Genomic DNA, 16,784 nt, shown 5'->3' on the forward strand with positions numbered 1-16,784 from the left:
CCGAGGAGGTGAAACTGGAAGCCAGGGGTCAATTATCCCCAGTACCGGGCACTTTCCGACTCCAAGCACACTCTTCCTCCACCTCCGCTGCCCAAAAAGGCGCGCAGCAGTTTCCATCCTTTATCTGTAGCCTAACCAGCAGGTGCGCTGTGGAAACTGAGGCCGACGGGAGGCCCGTAGCAAGGTGAGGTCTCATGAACCGTGGCCAAGTAACAACCCAACCCAACACACACACACACACACACACACACACGGTGAGGTCTCATGAACCGTGGCCAAGTAACAACCCAACACACACACACACACACACACACACACACACACACACACACACCTCATCCCCCAGGTGTGACGACCTGATTCCGGGGCAGGTGGGACTCACCTGGCTCGGTGGGCTCCTCCACGTCCGCATACCCTCTCGGACTGAAACGGACAGAACCTTTAAACCCGCCAGGCCTCGCTCCTTTGGGGTAGAGGAGGGGCAGGCGGGAGGACAACTGTGCACGAGCACGGAGTCTCGCCCTTCCCTTCCGGGCGTGCCCAGCCGAGGTCCACCCTACGTACCTCGCCCCCCGCCCCACCCCAGCGCTGACGGGCCAGGCGGGCGAGGCGCGTGCCTCCCGGCAATATTGATTGAACCTGGGCTTCCCGGCAGCGTCCCGTCTGCAAGGGGGCGCGGGGGTGACTTCCCCGATGGGACAGGCGTGGGAAAGGGCAGGAGTAAATCCTCGGCCCCAGTGAGAGCTACAGGGAAGAGTCAGAGACCATGGCACCCAGGAGGCTGCGGTAGTCCTCTTACCTCGGGCCAAGAGGCTCAAGGGAGTATCCTAAACGCGGGGAGAGGGTGGCCTGGAGGCAAACTGGGTATGTCTGAAGGACTGGGAGAGAGGTCGGGGCACTAGCTACCGCCCACCCGAGCCCGGCGATTCTCAGACCGGTAGCGCCAGAACTCGCGCGTGAGGTCTTGGAGACGCACCTGTTGCGCGTCCCGCAACCCGCCGCCGCCCACCTCCCTCACCCCTACCCCCACCTCCACCGCCACAGCCCCAAGAAGTGACAGATTTCTTTTTTTATTAAAAACAAAACAAAAGTCACGGATACAGGGTGGTCTCCCCAAATAGGCTCAAGGTGGTCTCCATCTCGTGAGTCGTCGCCCTTTTTAAAGTGCTGTTACATCAAGAGGTTAACAAGAAAAAAAATTAGACAAAACCCAAAGGGGAATGCAAAATGGGACCGGAAGTAGGTCCAGGAGAAGGAAGCAAAATAATTTACAGCATAAATAAAACGGAACCCAATACTGAACCCAGAGAGACTCACAGTTCATTTATACCCATTGCACATAGCCACTTTGTCATTAGGAACAAGTTTCAGAATGGAAGGGACAGGGGAGAGTGGGGCCAGCGCCGGCGAAGTTGCTACGCTGTGTATACAACTGGGGGGTCCGAGGCTGTGTGGGGCGGGGGAGACCCCCCCTTTCCCCTTTCTTACCCCCTTTGGTCCAGTTAACCCCATGAGGTCCGATGCCCTGGAGTTAAACCGTGGGGCGAGGTGGTATTTACACTTGGAAACGAAGAAGGGGCCCTGGGCCAAGGCGCCCGGGAGGAGGGCGGGCGGGCGGGAGGCTGTATGTACATCGGTCGTGTCGGAATGGCTTGTTCCTCGCTCTCGGCCGCCGCGGCCGCGTGTATTTACAAGAAGAGAGCAGCATGGCTTGAGGGCGCGTGGGCGCGGCGGGGCCGGCCCTAGGGCAACAGCGGGGGCTTGAAGGAGCAGTTGCCAGTGCAATGGCGGGGCGTCAGCATCTTGCAGGAGAAGTGGTGCAGGGCGTCGTGAGCTTCTGGAAAGACAGTCGGGCGGGCCAAGTTGGGCACTTTGCTTGCCCAGCCTTGCCTGCGCGGCCTATGGGCTCCCTCCACTCGGCCCCCTTCCCTGCCCGCCCTGGTCTCACCCACCCCCTTGGGACTGGAGGGCTCTCAAGTGAGCAGGTCAGAAAAACCGTAGGAGTGTAGGAGAGAGAACCTGGCGATTTAGAACCAGTGCGCTGGTGCATTGCCCCATTATACAGAAGAAGAAACTGAGGCACACAAAGAGGGAAGTTAATCTGCCCAGGGATAGATTTGGATCCCACGGCAGATTTCCCAATGCCCAGGGCTCAAGGGGTTCTTTCTCTCTATTCTACCGTTCTAGAATTATTTCCCCATTTAAAACATTCGCACTTCCCTCCTCTCAGCTTCTGATTTAGGCAGACCTGGTCTTCCCCTCTCACTAGCCCCTTCATTTACTCAATCATTCATTAGTTCATTCATCGTCCATTCATCTGCCCATCATTCATTCATCATTCATTCATTCAGTGGCACAGCCAGAGCCCGGCAACAGTCCTATCTTTGTTTCCCGGCATCCGCACCTTTTAATTTCTGCTGGATGGCATAGCGCGCCTTCCGCTCTTGGTCGAGTTCGTTACACAGAGTGTCTGGAAGACATGGGGAGGGGCCGGTGAGGAAATGAGACCACCCTCCAGCCGGCCGAGGTCACAGCCCCGGGCTCACCCTCTCCCCAGCGCTCAGCCCCTCCAAGAAACACATCCGGGAGACCGAGGGAGGGAGCACCAATGCTCCAACCTGCAGCCGGGCGGAGGGAGGAAAAGGCCTGGGATGGCGCTTAAAGGCAGACGGATCTAACCAAAATTAAAGCAAACTTAGGCATTACTTCCCAGGTAATTTTACGCCTCGATTTTTAATTTAGAAACCATGGAAATTGCCGCGATAAGAAGTTCAATCACTCCATGTAATGATGCCTGCAAGCCGTTTGCTGGGCTCGCTTGCCATTCTGAGGCTAATCAGAGTATACAAAGGATATTAAATAAAAAAAATAATTGTTAAATTACCTTCAATTTAAATCCAAATGACTGAGCCAACATTGCGGCTCCTGCCAGAAGAGAGGCAGTTACGGCCCGTGCACGCGCTCACCTGACTCCCGTCTTACCTCTGACAATTTGCAGCTGTTGCACCATTTCTTCTCGATAAGCCAATTCCCTCTTCATTTGATCCTGAAAATTATCTGTGCAAATTGATTAAGTGAGAGCTGTGACGCACAGCCCCCTCCCCCGGCCCCATTTCCCCACTCCCCATTCCGCCCCCACCCGTTCCGTCTCCGGCCTAGCGGGAAACCCCGGAAAAGCAGGGTTCTGCGGCTGGTGCCTGGCGCGCAGCCGCCGCTGCCCTGACCTGGGGTCCGAGAGCGCAGGAAGAAGGCTCTCGAGCTGAGGTGGGGTGAGGGTGGGTTGGGGTAGGGTGGGTCAGGAGGGGGGACGGGTACCTTTGAGACTCTGAAATTCTCGCTCCAATTTCTTGCGGAGCTCCATTTGCTCCAGGAGCAGTTTTTGCAATTCGTCTGCGAGGGGGCGAGAATAGGAGTAAAGGAGAGTGCGCGGGGCTCAGGCATCCCCCACTCCCACTACCACCACCAAGGTCCTGCAGGCCCCGCCCTGGCCCAGAGTCCTGAGGTGATGGGGTCAGGAGGTAGAGGCCCTCTACACTGTTTTCCCATTCGCTTCCAAAGGATTTGGGCGAGCAAAAAGGGCTAGGAGACAGGTTGCCCAAGGGTATTAAATTCAGGATGGTGGAAGCCATGTTGGGCTAACCAGCCCGGCTTTTGCTTTAAGTCGTTCCCAACTCCCTAACCTTAGAGGCTGGCCCAGGACTTGGTTTACCCCTCCAAATGACACACCTAATTGTTCCCTTCAACACTAGGAGCTGGGTGAATCTCGTGAAAGACCTGGACCCCTGCCCCAGAAAAGCACCTGTACTCACAATAGCCTGTTCACAATTTCGGGGGGGGGGGAGGCCTCCAAATCCATACTAAGAGTTCTCATATAAAGCACCAATGATGCTGAAGGTGATTGCGTGTCCTGTATAATCTGTGATTAGAAGAGTGGAAGACCACCAATGCTTCTCCCCTCTCCCACACCACTTTCCAAGCCCATCTCCTGGCTGGTTGAGAGCAGCGTGGTGGATAGCAGGTGGATGTGGAGAGCCCCGTTTGTGCCCTCAGAGCCAGCTACAAAGGGATGGTGGGGGGGTCTGCCCTGACCATGGAGCTATGGGGGATCTGGGTCTTCCCCATGGGGTGGCTCTCTGAGAAATCCCACCCTGAGCAGGTGCTGAGGAAACATAGAAATAGGAGGTAGAAGAGCAAAGTGGGGTCAGAGGTTCCTGTCCTCTGTGCCTCAAGCCACGGCTCCCCTGCAGATGGAGCAGCTACCCCAGGATCCCATTCTGAAAACAGGCTCTATCATCACCCCATTTAGGGCATGTTGGGGGGTGGTGATTATGCATTAATTCCAGGAAAAAAAAACCTCTCAGACATTCCTTAAATAAATCTCCTTGCAATCTTGCTTTTCAGAAAAAGTCCTGTTTTCCAGTGAGGTTGGGAGACCCCGATTGCTCTATCTCCTTGTTACACACACTGAGGATCATTACTCATTGCGCTCTTTCACTGTGCTCTTCAGACAGGCCAGCCTTGGAAATCCAAACTTCTAATGAACTTCTTCTGGGGGTTTGGTTCACTCTCCCCATCCTCACGCCCCCCCAAACCTCTATGCCAGCATCATGTGCCCAAAGGAATGTCCTTTCCACTCAGTGAAATCTGATCCCCCGAGAGCCCTGTGTTCCCACACACTCCCCTACAAGAAGGGGTCATCTCCCCCAAGCAGGGTGGACCCCCATTTCACAGATTTAACCTCACCTCTGGCCAGGTTCTCGATATCTTTTTCCACTAGCTGAGTTCCTGTGACATCCAGGGTGAGCCCATCTTCACCTGGGATACAAGGACAGGTAAGAAGGGTTCTATCCTGAGAGAGGCCTTGGGAGGGGAAGAGTGAGCTGCCTGGAACTGTACTAAGTCACCCAGCTGCTCCAGATCATTTGTCTTTACAAGAGACAGTTACAGGCATCGAGTACCACCTACCTTCCAAGCTATCATTTTAGGGGTATAGCCCTCATTTTAGAGAGTGACCCACTGAAGAAGGACAGTGGACTCAGGAAATTAGGCGGTCTTAGGGCAGGAAGTGCCCTCTGACCTGCTTCATGTCGGTGATGGTGTCTCTCGTTTCCTTTTAGTACAGCCCCTTCCCTTACCCGGAAGAGCCCCAAACCCACAAAGGAGGACAGCAACTCAGGAAACCGGGCCTGCACCTCGCGCGCGCTGTTTAAATCTGTGTCTGCCAGCCTCAGGAGGGGACCAGCAGCCGCTTACGCTCTATCGAAAGTCCTCCACGCAAGCCGAAGCCAGTTGGAACCTGAACGACCTGGGCCCCAGCTTCCGGGTGGGGTTGGTGCGCGAGGGTCCTAGGGCTCACCTCGGTCTGTATTTGCGGGACTTGGTTGGGAGATACTCCTTTGGTCTGGATAGGATTTCCTCGTTTCCAAATCGTCGGCGGTCGAGTGATTGTCTTCCTTATCTGGTTCTTAAAGGCAATAAACCGAGTTTCAAGGAGAAGCAAAGAAACCGTGACCCCGATACGGCCAGAGCTGCCACGGTCGGGGCGCCCGAGCCCTAATTAAAAGCGTTGTGGCCGCCGCTGGTTCCCGGCTGTGCGCCTGGGCTTGCACCCTCAGGCTTTGGGCCGGGCACCCCCTCCCCCGCGCGCGGTCTGCTCATCTCGCGCTCCACGCCCCCTCCCCAGCCCCTCGGAAAAGAACAAGACGAGCAGCCGAGCCCACCAGGGACGAGCGACCTACATCGCGCGCAGATACTGGGGCACCGCGAGCGCGCGTGGCCGCCGGGTCTGCCTGCGCCGCTCCCGCCGAGAACGCGGCCCAGGCGGCGACCCGCGCGGGGTGGCAGCGGGGGAGATTTCCTTTCGGGCTTGGATTGCCTGGATTTCCAAGGCCCTCTGCCCCTCCTCTTCGAGGCACTCGGGCCCGGCACACAGGCAGGCTCCCCCCGGGGTTGGGTCGCAGCTACGGCGGCGATTTAGGGGTGTCCAAGCGCGCAGCCGAGCGCCCGCACCCTCCGCCCTAATCCGGCCTGCCCACGGAGGACCTCGAGGCCAAACATTTGCCGAATAAATGAGAGGACTTGAATGAGGTGCCAGGAGCGATTTTTTAAAAGGATTTAAGTCAGAGTGTGAGGTGCACATGAGCGTGTGTAGTGCGGTGGACAGGTCGGTTTGTTAAGTGACCAAACGATGGAAGTTTCTGGGAGTTCTCTCTTGGCTTCCTTTTCCTTTATTTTTCTCTCCCGCTCCCTCTTTCTCTCGCTTTCTCTGCCTCTTTTTTCTCCTCTCGTCTCTCCTCGCAGCCCCCTCCCTCCGCCCCGGCCCTCCGCCCGTGGTCCCCACGTCACATTGGCCAGCGACCTCGGCAGGGGGGCTGGGGGCGTTACCGTGGGCCTCGGGGGTGCAGAGGTAGGAGGCCGCGGGCCCCAGCGCCGCCGCGCTCTTCACATGCTCGTCCCGCTCTGGCGCGTACACCTGCGGCGGCCGAAAATGACAGGCGGTTAGGGGGGCGCTTGAAGCGGCTCAGGGCCGTTCAGCCCTGCGCCGCGGCCGAGAGAGCGCTGAGAGGGGAGGCGGCGGTCAGCTAGCCCGCGGGACCCGAGCGCCCCGGACGCTAGGAGGCACGCGGCGCAGCCTGGCGCCCTCGGAGGCCGCATTGCATCACCGTAGTAGCGTCAACGATAATTATTAGCGCCCTCGATAAATTAGCAGAAAGACAAAGCGGCTCTCAAGCCAAGGACCATTCACAGCGAGCCCCCACCCCCAACTCCTTTTCGGCATCATCCGCCAGCCCTCGCCCAGTCCCCGCATAAAAGACGCCTTTCGCATCCAGCTAATGATTCGTGTTTTAATGGACCTAATGGAAATGTACAGGTGTGCGCACCCACTTTCAAACGGCCAACGATTTCAGCTTAGTTGCACAGTCCCCACCCGAATCCGTGGCCCTGCCAACCTGGGAGCCCCTCTGCTGCCCTGCAAGCTGTCTTGAAAGCTGCCTACCAGTGAACCCTGCGGTTCCCAAGACTGGAGTTCAACGGGACTCAGAAAACTACTTATAGGGGTGGAGGACGATTCTGGGACTGGTACTGCTGGGGCCCGGGCTGAGGAAGACCCTGTCCTCTCCTCATCAGCTTGTCTTCCCTGGGACTCTGATCCCCATCTGGGTGCAGGCGCCATGGGCGCTTTTCTCTGGCTTTGGGTCCCTTTATCTACCCGGCGTTCTTTCCACAGACCGCTTTTCTTTCTGTCTGTCTGTGTTACTGAGAGTCTCTGCCTGTCTCCACCACCCCTCCCTCAACCAACTAAAATGTAAAGCACCCCTTTCTCAGGCCTGCACACCCCCCTCCCCGATTTTCCGAAACCCTTACACGGAGGTCCCAGCAAGTTCCACAGCGCTACCAAAGCTGGGCCTACCCAGAGTAGCTGGGGCCTGCCGCGCTCGAACGCCTGCTCCAAACACGATTCCTGTCCCTAACTAGGCCAGTACCTGCCCCACATCCCCGAGGTGCCGAGGGGTAAGCGGGGAGGCGCCACCAGCGAGGCAGGCGCTGGGCTCACCTTGGCCGGCGCGGGGCCCCCCAGCGGCCCGCAAGGCTCTCGGAGCTCATAGCCGCTGCTCGGCGGGCTCCTCTCCGGTCTCCGCACCACGTCGTCGGCCGCCAGGTCCCCAAATGACCGGCTGGCGGTGGGCAGCCCGGGGCGGCGCCGGGAACGAGGGCTGCCGCCATCTGGGGAGTCTGTGGGACCGTCGGCGCCCGAGGAGGTGGTAGACGGGGGCCCTGCGGGCTGGTCGGCGTCCGGGCCGCCTCCCGTGCTGGGCGCACTGGGTACGCCCGACTCGGTCTCATCTGGAGCGCCCTCATCGTCAGGGAAGCGGTTGGACTCCACGTCCACCTCGGGCTCGTCAGCAGTGTCCACGTCGGGCGAGGCGGAGTGGTAGCTGGAGCTGCCCTCGCTCAGAAAGTCTGGGCTCACGTAACCGCCGCCGGACCCCGCTCCCGGCCCTGGCCCACGAGCAGGCCCCGCGCCGTACGCGTCGCGGGCGCTACCGTAGAGCTTGGCGATGCTCTCGGCGTCCTTGACCACAGGTCGGAAGGCCGACACATAGGAGCCTTTGCGTGCGGGCGGCGGTGGTGGGGCAAGTGGGGCCAGAGGCGGCGGCAGCGCCTCGTCCGCGCCGTCCTCGTCCAGCGGCCCGCGGGACAGAGCGCTCGGACAGCGCTCCTCTGCGCCCAGGCTGCCCTCCTTGGCGGGCTCGGCACCGTCCAGGGACTCGGGGCCGCCGCTGCCGGCTGCTGCAGCGGCCGCCGCCGCCGCCGCCGCTACAGCGGCCGCCACGGCCTTGGCTTGACTCTGCGCAGCTGGATAGGGCGGCACCGGCAGGCTGCCTGCCGCCGGCCAGAACATGGGAAACGTCGGATATACGGTAGCGGCGGCGGCCGCTGCAGCCACGGCCGCTGCGTCCTTGGCCGCCCCAGAGGGCTGGTGACCCCAGAACATGGCTCCGCCACCCGGGCCAGGGCCTGCCCCCGGGGGCAAGTGGCCGGATCCTGGCCCGCCCGCGCCTCCGCCAGTGCCCGCACCCGCGCCGCTCCCGGTGCCTGGGCCTCCCTTGGGCTCGCCCGCGCCTAGCACCGGGTCGTCCTTTTTGGGGCAGAGGCCGAAAGCCGTGGGAAAGCCGTAGGGGTGAGGGAAAAGCGGCGGGGGCAGTTTCTGCAAGAGGCCAAAGCCCTTGCTGGGCACTGGGATCACTGGGTAACTGCGTACGCCGGCGCCGCCACCAGGCCCTCCAGGGCCCGCCGGGCCGCCGGCTCCTGCGGCTAGACCAAGTCCCCGCTGCGGATGGGGAGGAGGTGGCCCAGGAGGCCCGGTGGCCTCGTCTTCGCCACAGCGCAGGGTTTTGTGGGGCGGCGGGCCTGGGGCCATCTCTGCGCCACACCCCGGGCCGCCCCCGCCGCCAGCACCACCCTTCCCCTGCCCACCCGACCCGCCATTAGCGCCGCCACCGCCGCCTCCTTGCAGCGAGAAAGTCCGCTTGCGCGTGCCGCCATTGAACATGGCCTTGACGTCCTCCCAAGCGTGGCTCAGTTCATCTGTGGCCGACTTGTCACTGAGTTTGAGATGACGGCGCCACGAGTTGAAGTTGGCGGCGTCGGGCTGTGTGTACTTGGCGTCCGGTGTGCGGTGCGAGTGGAAGATGAACTTGTTAGGCGAGAAGTACATGCTGCAGTAGCCGCACTTGATGCACTTGGCACGCGAGCTGTTGTAACGCGCGGGGATGAAGCTGCCACGGGAGCCCCACGCGCACTCGTGCACCACATCGAAGGCGAAGTTCTCCGGCAGCTTGGGCGGCTTATGCTCGCCCAGGAACGACTTGCACAGGCGTTCGGCCTCGCGCTTGGTGATCATACCACAGCGGCGAGACGAGATCGGCATGGCCCCGGCCCGACGCAGAATCTCCAGCTGTACTGGCGTGCACTGCACGCACGTGATGCCCAGGGCCACGCGGCGGTTGTGGATCTCATTGTAGCTGTAGTTCTTGAGGAGAGTGTTGGAGATCTGCGCCAGGCAAAGGCGCTCCTGGCCGTCGATGACCAGAGACACGATAGGCACCCCGTACAGCGACGTCTCGCCCACCTGGTTGGGTTTGAGAGCGCTGGAGCCCGAGTAGGGTTGCAGCTCCTGCTTAGAGTTGGGTGAGGAGTTGCCCTCGCGCCCCGGCCCCAGCTGAGTGGTGAGAGCCTCCATGCCGCCGCTCCTGCGAAACAGAGAAAGCAAAGAGCAGATGAGCCATTTTCAGCGCCACCGTGGCTCCGGCCCGCCCAGCCGGGCGCACTGAGTTGGGCGCGTGGGGAACTAGGCTAACCGGAGTCCAAGCTCATTCGCCCCCTGGACGGGAGCCTTTTTGTTATTCAGACCGTGCTGGCGCCACAACAAAAGCCCCTGGGGTCTGGGGAAGAAGAAGGGGTAATTGAGACCTCAGGAAGCCCGGCAGCTAGGAACCCAATTTTGTTTTCGGATTGTGGAGGAAGTGGGGCCCAGAGACGGAGAGTGACTTGCCCAAGGCCACACAGCAAAGCCATTTCCGAACCCAGGCTTCCCAACGTCCAGATCCGTGTGCCTTTGGCTACCCTCGCAGCCTGCCCTACCCGCCCGGGTCCTGAAGCCCGGACTTCGGGGACGGCTGCCCCTCTGCTCAGTCGCGCATGCACGAGGGCGGGCGGGGGAGGCGCTGGGAGGGATCCAGACGGGGGGAGGGGCGGTCACTGCCCATCTCCAGACAGCAGGGGGCGGGGGGGGCGCAAAGAGAAGGAGGAGGGTCTCGAGGCCTTGGAGGGGTGTGGGGGGGGGGGAGGCTGAAAGGACCGCTGTTCGCGGTGCTGAATCCGGCTCTCTAAAGCTCGCTTTGCGCGCCCAGCCCCAGGGCGGCCCACACCGCACCCAGCTCCGTCCCGAGGATAGCAGCACTGGTTCCACAAACCCGAGCTTCTCCTCTCACGCCCAGTGCCTCACGTTCGTTGAGAAGAAAGATACCGGCTGGAAATACAAACCGTTTTTTTTCCCAGCCATCAGTCGACCAGGGTCACACAGTTCCTAACCACATTTTCTGCATTTTTAGCTGCATTCCGTACCAAAGCTTGTTTCCATCCGGGTCAGCGCGTGGGGACAGAGGGGTTCTCGATGAAGTTTCTCAGGAGCCACTTCTCCTTTGCTTCCAACAGCCCACTCCCTAAGTTTTCCTCCTTCTTCAGATATGCCTTTCCTGCTCAGGCCACATGCAGTCTCTCCGGGCTCCGGGCTTCCTCTTTTGGGGGCGTCTCCTGAGTATACTTCAAGCCGGGCTCTCCCAATTCATATGGGTTGAGAAGAATCCTGGCGGGTGTTCGGAGCCACAAGGCTCCAGGTCAAAAGTTGCTGCCGGTTCCGCGCTTTGATCTCTGGCCCAAGCAGGGTGGTTGCCTCTCCCGTGGACTGTGGCAGCAGAAGGACCCAGGGACTGATGCTTGGGGCCCTCTAGGTCGCCTGGCCCAGCCACGTGTCCTCAGACACCAAAGGCTCTCATCCAGCCCTAAGCTGCAGGCACTCCTGCGGCGGAGGCAGCTCAACCCTGAGGGCCCCTCTCTTAAACTCATCAGAAAAGGCAAATCCATTTTCAGAGGGGCAGCTCCAGTGAGACTGGGGATCCGAGTTCAAAAGCCTTCATGGAAAAGACTGGGCTCTTCTGTCTGTCTCTTTCCCTCCCTCTGTTTGTCTAGGTGCCCCTCATCTGTCGATCGTATCTGTCCCTGAGCTGCCTGTCTCTCCCAGCTCGCTCCTCTTTCTCCCATCTGTCTTCATACCTTCTTCAAGTATCAAGCTATTTATCTGTTATCTGTCTATTTCATCTTTATCTCCGGGGATCGAATTGAAACAAGTTGACCCTCCTTTCACGTTAAAGTCCCCTGTAACATCTCAGGAGGCAAAAACACTGTCTTAACTCCCCAGCTGAGGCCAGCCCCGAAGCCCCCTGAAGAGCTCTCAGGCGGGATTGGGAAGGTGACAGGGGTGGGGGGTGCTCCGAGGCTCTGGGAAATGACGATGTCTTCTCGGTTTCCCGAAATCGGCAAGAGTGTCCTGCCCGCATGCAGTGAAGGGTGCGCCTCAGAGCAGAGCGCGTCCTCCCCAAGCTGAGGGTCTGGGGGCCCCGCGGGTTTTTCCGGAGTGGAGGGGGCTATGGGCCCCAGAACCAGGAGAAGGGGGGCCCTAGAAAAGGAACCGAATTTCGAGGGCCAGAGCGGAAAGCCCAGGCAATGAGCTGTACGCAGCGGTCAGGAGCAGCCTCCAGGGCTGCCTTGAGGAGCCTTCTCCGGCTCCTGGGGCTTGAGGGGTGAGCTTGGAGAGGTCGACGAGGCGGGAGACGGACAGCACTGGGAGTGATGCGATGGAGTCCTTAGGTATAATAAAAACAACAGCCACAAGAACCCAAATCGGAACTAAACGAAAAGAGCTGTATGGGCAGGGCGCGGGGGCGGCGGGCGACCCGACGCGGGTACTCACCGTGCGGCGGCGGCTGGAGCCGGGCGAGCGGTGAGAGGAGGTGCGCGGCGGGCGGAGCGGCGGGCGGGAGTCGGGGATCCGCCGGGCTCTCCGGGTGACGGCGCGGCCCCTCCCCGCGCGCGCGCACAGCCGCGCTCCCGGGCTCCTCGCGCTCACACCCGCGGCCCCGCTGGCCCCTCCCGCGCGACGCGGGCTCTCAGCGGGCGCTGGACGCCAGGGCCCCTTGAGCGAAGACGTGTGCCCTGCGCCGCTGCCCCGGAGGCCCCGGACGGGCCCGGAGCCGAGGCCGAAGCCTGGAGCGCATGGCGCGGCAACGGGCACGGCGCGGTCACAGCCCGAGTGGCGAGGCCGGCGCGGGGCGGGCGCGCTTGACAGCTGCGAGCCGGGGCGCCACACCCACCGCCCGCGCAGTCACTCGCGCCCTCCCAGGGTCCTCTAGCCCGCGGGCCACGCGCCGCGCCCGCCGCCTCCTGCAGCTCCCGGGCCTGCGCGCCCCAGGTAAGCGGCCGCACACCTGCGCCCTGCGCCCGGCACCTGCGGCCCACACTCGCCAAAGGGGACAGGAGGGAGGAAGGGCTTGGGGCCGCAAAGTTTGCCTCCCAGGACAAAGTAGGGGAGGCCCCAGCCCTCTGTCTGGGCCAAGGCCGGATGACCGGGCTGAGGAAGGCTCTGGAGGAAGGGGCGCGAGGGAGGGCATCGCACTTTTGGGCCAAAGCAGTGGATCCCGAGAGTGGCCCCTGGGAGCCACTTGGGTAACCAGAGGCCTGCTAGGCAGAAAGAAGGGTGTGGGCGGGGGCGGAGGGGGGAGGGATAGCTGGGAAGGGGCAGAATCAACTTCTCCACCGCTTCTGATTTGGTTGGAAGGCGTCAGGACACACCAGCCTGGGGAGGGACGACTCCTTTACTAAGTAGTAGAATTGGATTTGGGCCACCCCCCCCCCCCGCCCCCGCCTTGGTTGCTTCCCCCATCAACTGCGACCTGCCCCGAGTAGGAACTAAGTCATCTTTGGGAGATACCAGGGGTCAACTACTTTCTAGGAGGCTGCTAGAGTCTGTTCCAGCTCTCCTGCTAACTCAGTTTCCCCGTAGTAGGGGTTTAGCCCCCCATCCCCCCCGCCCCATGCTCCAGACACCCCTTGGCATCTTCTCTCTTTGCGAAGCTCCATCTCTCTCCCCTCCTCCTTCCCCTCTGTGCCTGTAGGTTTCTGTCTTCACTATTCTTTTCCTCCACTACCCTTTGGGTCACCGTGTTCTCCCTTTCAATCTCCGCCTCTACTTCATTTGAGTTACCAGTCTCCCCCCCTCCCTATTTGTTCATACCCGGGCGCCCCCTCACCCCCCCCCCACGGCATTAAGTGTCCTTAATGGACACGTTAATTAAACTGTAATTAATCATACTGTCCAGCCTAAGTTTGAACAATTACCCTAATCAAACAGAAGTTAATAATGGCAGGGATGGCCCGGGGCGCGGCGGGCCGCCCGGGCAGGGGGCGCAGCGGCCACTGTGGCTACCGACGTTGGCAGCAGCGGCTAGCGCAGCCTGTCCTTGGAACCCGAACGGTGCCATAAATCTTCCGCGGCCAGCGGCGCGGGGTCGCCCTCGCCCCCGCCCCCTCGTTTTCCCTTTCCGCTCTGGGTTACAGTCCCTCTCTCCTCCCGCATTCCGCCTGCTCCGAGGTTCGTCACTCCGTCACTCCTTCTCCTTCGTCAGTCCACTTCTTTCCTCTCGTTTTCCTCTTCTCCCCTGGCTCCCAGGGACCCTGGAAGAATCCTCTGAGGGCGCGAATGGATTGCCCAGGCCTTGCTGTTGGAGAAAGGGGCCCGGCCTGACTCGTTTGTCACCCCCTCCCTTGGCTACCGTGTTATCCAAGTCCTCAGAAACTACCCCCAAGTTTAAGGGTTCTGTCTGCTCTGCGGTGGCCCTTCTAGAGCGGCATCTCGCTCTTTCACCTCCTTCAGTTTTCGTCTTTCTCCCTCTTGGATCTGCTTTCCTTTTTCTCTTCTCTCAGAGCCTGCTCAGCCCTTTTCTCTGCTTCTGGTCCCTCCGTTAATGCATCTTTCCCAGGCTTTGCCTCCGTCCGGCTTTAATGCTACCTCTCTTTGCCCTCCCCCGCCCCGTTACACTTCCCTTCGAGGTAAACAGGAACCCATTTTCCGTCCCAGTCCGAGAGCCGCCCCCAGCCTCCACCTGCTCATCCCCCTTCCCTCTGCCCGGCCTCCCCCATCCCATAATTACAATCCCGTTCGGTAATTATTCTTAGGCTCCTAATGATTTTTTAAAAGGCATCTCAGAATTCGGTGTGGTAGTGACAACGATCGCGGAGCCAGGACGCCCCCGGGGTACTGAGGAGGTGGGAGTGGAAAGAGGAGGGGCAAGGCCTGTGTCCTGCCTCTATTGTACTGTGGGGGCCAACAGCGCCTCCGGGGCCGGCCTCTAGGGCGTTTCTGGCAGCCTGGCCCCGGGGCCCCTGGGGACTTCTCAGACAAAAGTTCCCTCCCGGGTTCTGGCACTAAGGCTGAGCAGGGTTGCCCCTGCATCTCCGTTCAGCACCAAGCTGCAGACAGCTCTCTGCACCCAAGACCGGCTTTGCAGACCCCACCCAACGCTCAATCCAGGGTCTGAGCTGGAGAAATACTGAAGGCGTGTGAAGAGAGGCTGGGGAGGTGACATCGCTGGCTTGGGGGGCAATGGTCTCTGGTGAGTGGGTGTCGGGGGTGGGATCTGGGCTCTGCTCTGGACCAGCATCCAGTTGGGATGGATCATTGGATCACCGTAAACTGCATTTTACAGTTGCACAGCAGGTTCTCACAATGGCTGTGGGACTAGGTAGGGATCATTTATTCCCATTTTACAGGAAGGAAACTGAGGGTCAGATAGTGAAAGCTAACCCACCCAGGTTCCCCAGGCAATAAGGAACGCAGACTGATCTCCCAGACGCCAAATGTGCCTCGCGTGCTGCTGGTAAAACAAGGTTAGCAATGCCAGGTCACTTGCTCAGGTTCAGGCAGCCAGTGCGGGAGGCAGCGCTGGGACTTGAACTCGGGTTCAGACTGCCAAGGGTGGGACCCGTCTTCCTGAGACGGCACTGTGGGTCCTGCGGCCCAGTGCAGAGACTGAGGAGGCCGTGGCACTCAATGCCCTTGGTCTTTCTGACCCTCATTAGCACGGATTCTCTTTTATCCATTGCGGGGTGGAACTGAGGTCGGAGGGCCGGACTCCGGATCACGTGCTCCCCCCACCTCCCCGCCCGGTCCGCTCTGCCTCCGCGTCCCCAGCGTCGTGTCCAAGCGGCCCGGGGCCCGGGTGCCCATTCCGGCTCCGGCGTGGGCTGGGGCTGGGCGGCCGCGCCTCCTCCTCGAGCACATATCTTTTACCAGTTGAATTAACGGCAGTTTTCGTCAGTTAATTAGGTTTAATTTACATAATTAGTACAGTATAAAGAGGATTGGGGATAATCATGGGGTACGTAGCGCTTACTGTGTAAACACGTATTCTGAATTAAAAATCAGATGTAATTAAGGCGCGCAGGCCCTGTTTAGGCAGGGTTTTAATTGTAATGAATTTCTAATTAACACTCAATGATTGCCAAATGCAAAGGGCTGTAAAATTTTCTTGTAGTTTTGCTAATTTATTGTTTACTTAATATCTGGATATTAATCCGACGGTCAGATAGACCCGAACCCCGCGCCGCTGCCCCAGCCGGAGCCAGTGAAGGTGGTTGGGCGGGGCCTGCTGGGCCGCCGCTGAGAAGTGCTGAGGTCCCGGGAGAGGCAGGGGCCCCAGAATCCGCGCGAAGGACGAGCTCAGAGCTCCCGACCCACCTCACTCTAGACACGGCCGGAAAGCCTGAGGCTCCTGGAGCGCCGGGACTTGCCCGAGGCTGCACACTCTGGGCTTCTGTCGCCCAGACATGGCTCTTTGGAATCGGAAGCCAGGCCAGCGTTCCTCCCCGCGGAAGACTCCCAGCTCCTGGTCGTCAGAAAGAGCAAGGGAAGTTGAGGCCCAGAGGCAGTTCCGTCCACCACTTGGGTGACGCGGACCTTCACTTGGCTTCACTATCTGCCTGCATCTGCAGGCAGAACGGACACATTGACCAGCACCTTTTCAGAGTGAAGGATAAACCCGCTGAGGAGGCTCATCTCTCTTCTGGAGCCCGGAGGCAGGGGTGAAGGGTGGAGAGTGGGACCTGAGCACCCCTGCTTGAATGTAGACCCCAGAGCCAAGAGTCTTTGGGAAAAGTTCAAAGGTCTTAACGTCTGGTTTTGCTCATCCTGGGGTTAGCTCTGCACTTGGGGAAGCAAGTTAGGCTGGGAGGGCCTGAGTGGGGAGCTCAGGACCAGATTTCTTTGCCTCAACCAGACAATGAAGCCTCCAAAACCTGAGCTGAGGTATATGGAAAGAAGTTGGGCCCGTAGCTGGGCTGGCCCCAGGGCTTCCTTTCCTTCCAGATCTCTAGTTTATGTCCGTGCTCATATCCCAGCTACCTTCCCCTCCAGTGGCTCCCCTCTGGTCATTACCAGCTTAACCACAAGCCTCTTTCCAAGGTCCTTAGCATGGGGACTCTTTGGGCATGTAGAAACTTCCTACTGAACCAAAGAAATACACCAAGAAAATTCAATGGCACCTGGAGACTTCTGACACACAGAGCAGGCTGGCTTCACTTCTCTTTCCAGTGTCTGCCTTTCAGAAGTCTCTGAGCATTCTGGATACAACACTGTACCTCCTCTAACCTGCCTGCTTCCCTGGGCC

At 60.0% G+C, this 16,784-nt stretch overlaps 1 protein-coding gene across 3 annotated transcripts; it reads right to left on the reverse strand.

Moving 5' to 3' along the window:
* Window positions 1-1,054: 1,054 nt before the first annotated feature.
* Window positions 1,055-12,160, reverse strand: SKOR1 (SKI family transcriptional corepressor 1). 3 transcript variants are annotated; one of them, XM_082736998.1, is made up of 9 exons: window positions 12,035-12,158; window positions 7,556-9,755; window positions 6,385-6,472; window positions 5,357-5,464; window positions 4,744-4,815; window positions 3,316-3,390; window positions 2,983-3,057; window positions 2,405-2,470; window positions 1,055-1,837 (listed from the first exon to the last, which is right to left on the reverse strand). In XM_082736998.1, exons 2-9 carry the CDS (start codon window positions 9,743-9,745, stop codon window positions 1,743-1,745), a joined length of 2,769 nt encoding a protein of 922 aa, XP_082593124.1. In that variant the 5' UTR covers window positions 9,746-9,755; window positions 12,035-12,158; the 3' UTR covers window positions 1,055-1,742. The 3 variants fall into 3 exon arrangements, 2 of the variants coding, with proteins under 2 accessions (XP_082593124.1, XP_082593125.1); XM_082736999.1 differs by lacking the exon at window positions 12,035-12,158 and adding an exon at window positions 10,630-10,960; XR_014313363.1 differs by having other exon boundaries at window positions 1,729-1,837; window positions 2,405-2,618; window positions 12,035-12,160.
* Window positions 12,161-16,784: the final 4,624 nt, after the last annotated feature.

The sequence above is a fragment of the Mustela nivalis genome (assembly GCF_964662115.1).
Source record: "Mustela nivalis genome assembly, chromosome: 6".
Lineage (NCBI taxonomy): Eukaryota > Metazoa > Chordata > Mammalia > Carnivora > Mustelidae > Mustela > Mustela nivalis.

Coding starts and splice junctions, on each gene's coding strand:
- SKOR1 (XM_082736998.1), bottom strand. CDS start 9,745: ATGGAGGCTCTCACCACTCAGCTGGGGCCGGGGCGCGAGGGCAACTCC. Junction 6,473..7,555: donor GGGGCCCCGCGCCGGCCAAG/GTGAGCCCAGCG, acceptor CGGCCGCCGCAG/GTGTACGCGCCAGAGCGGGA. Junction 2,471..2,982: donor ACAGCTGCAAATTGTCAGAG/GTAAGACGGGAG, acceptor CATGTCTTCCAG/ACACTCTGTGTAACGAACTC.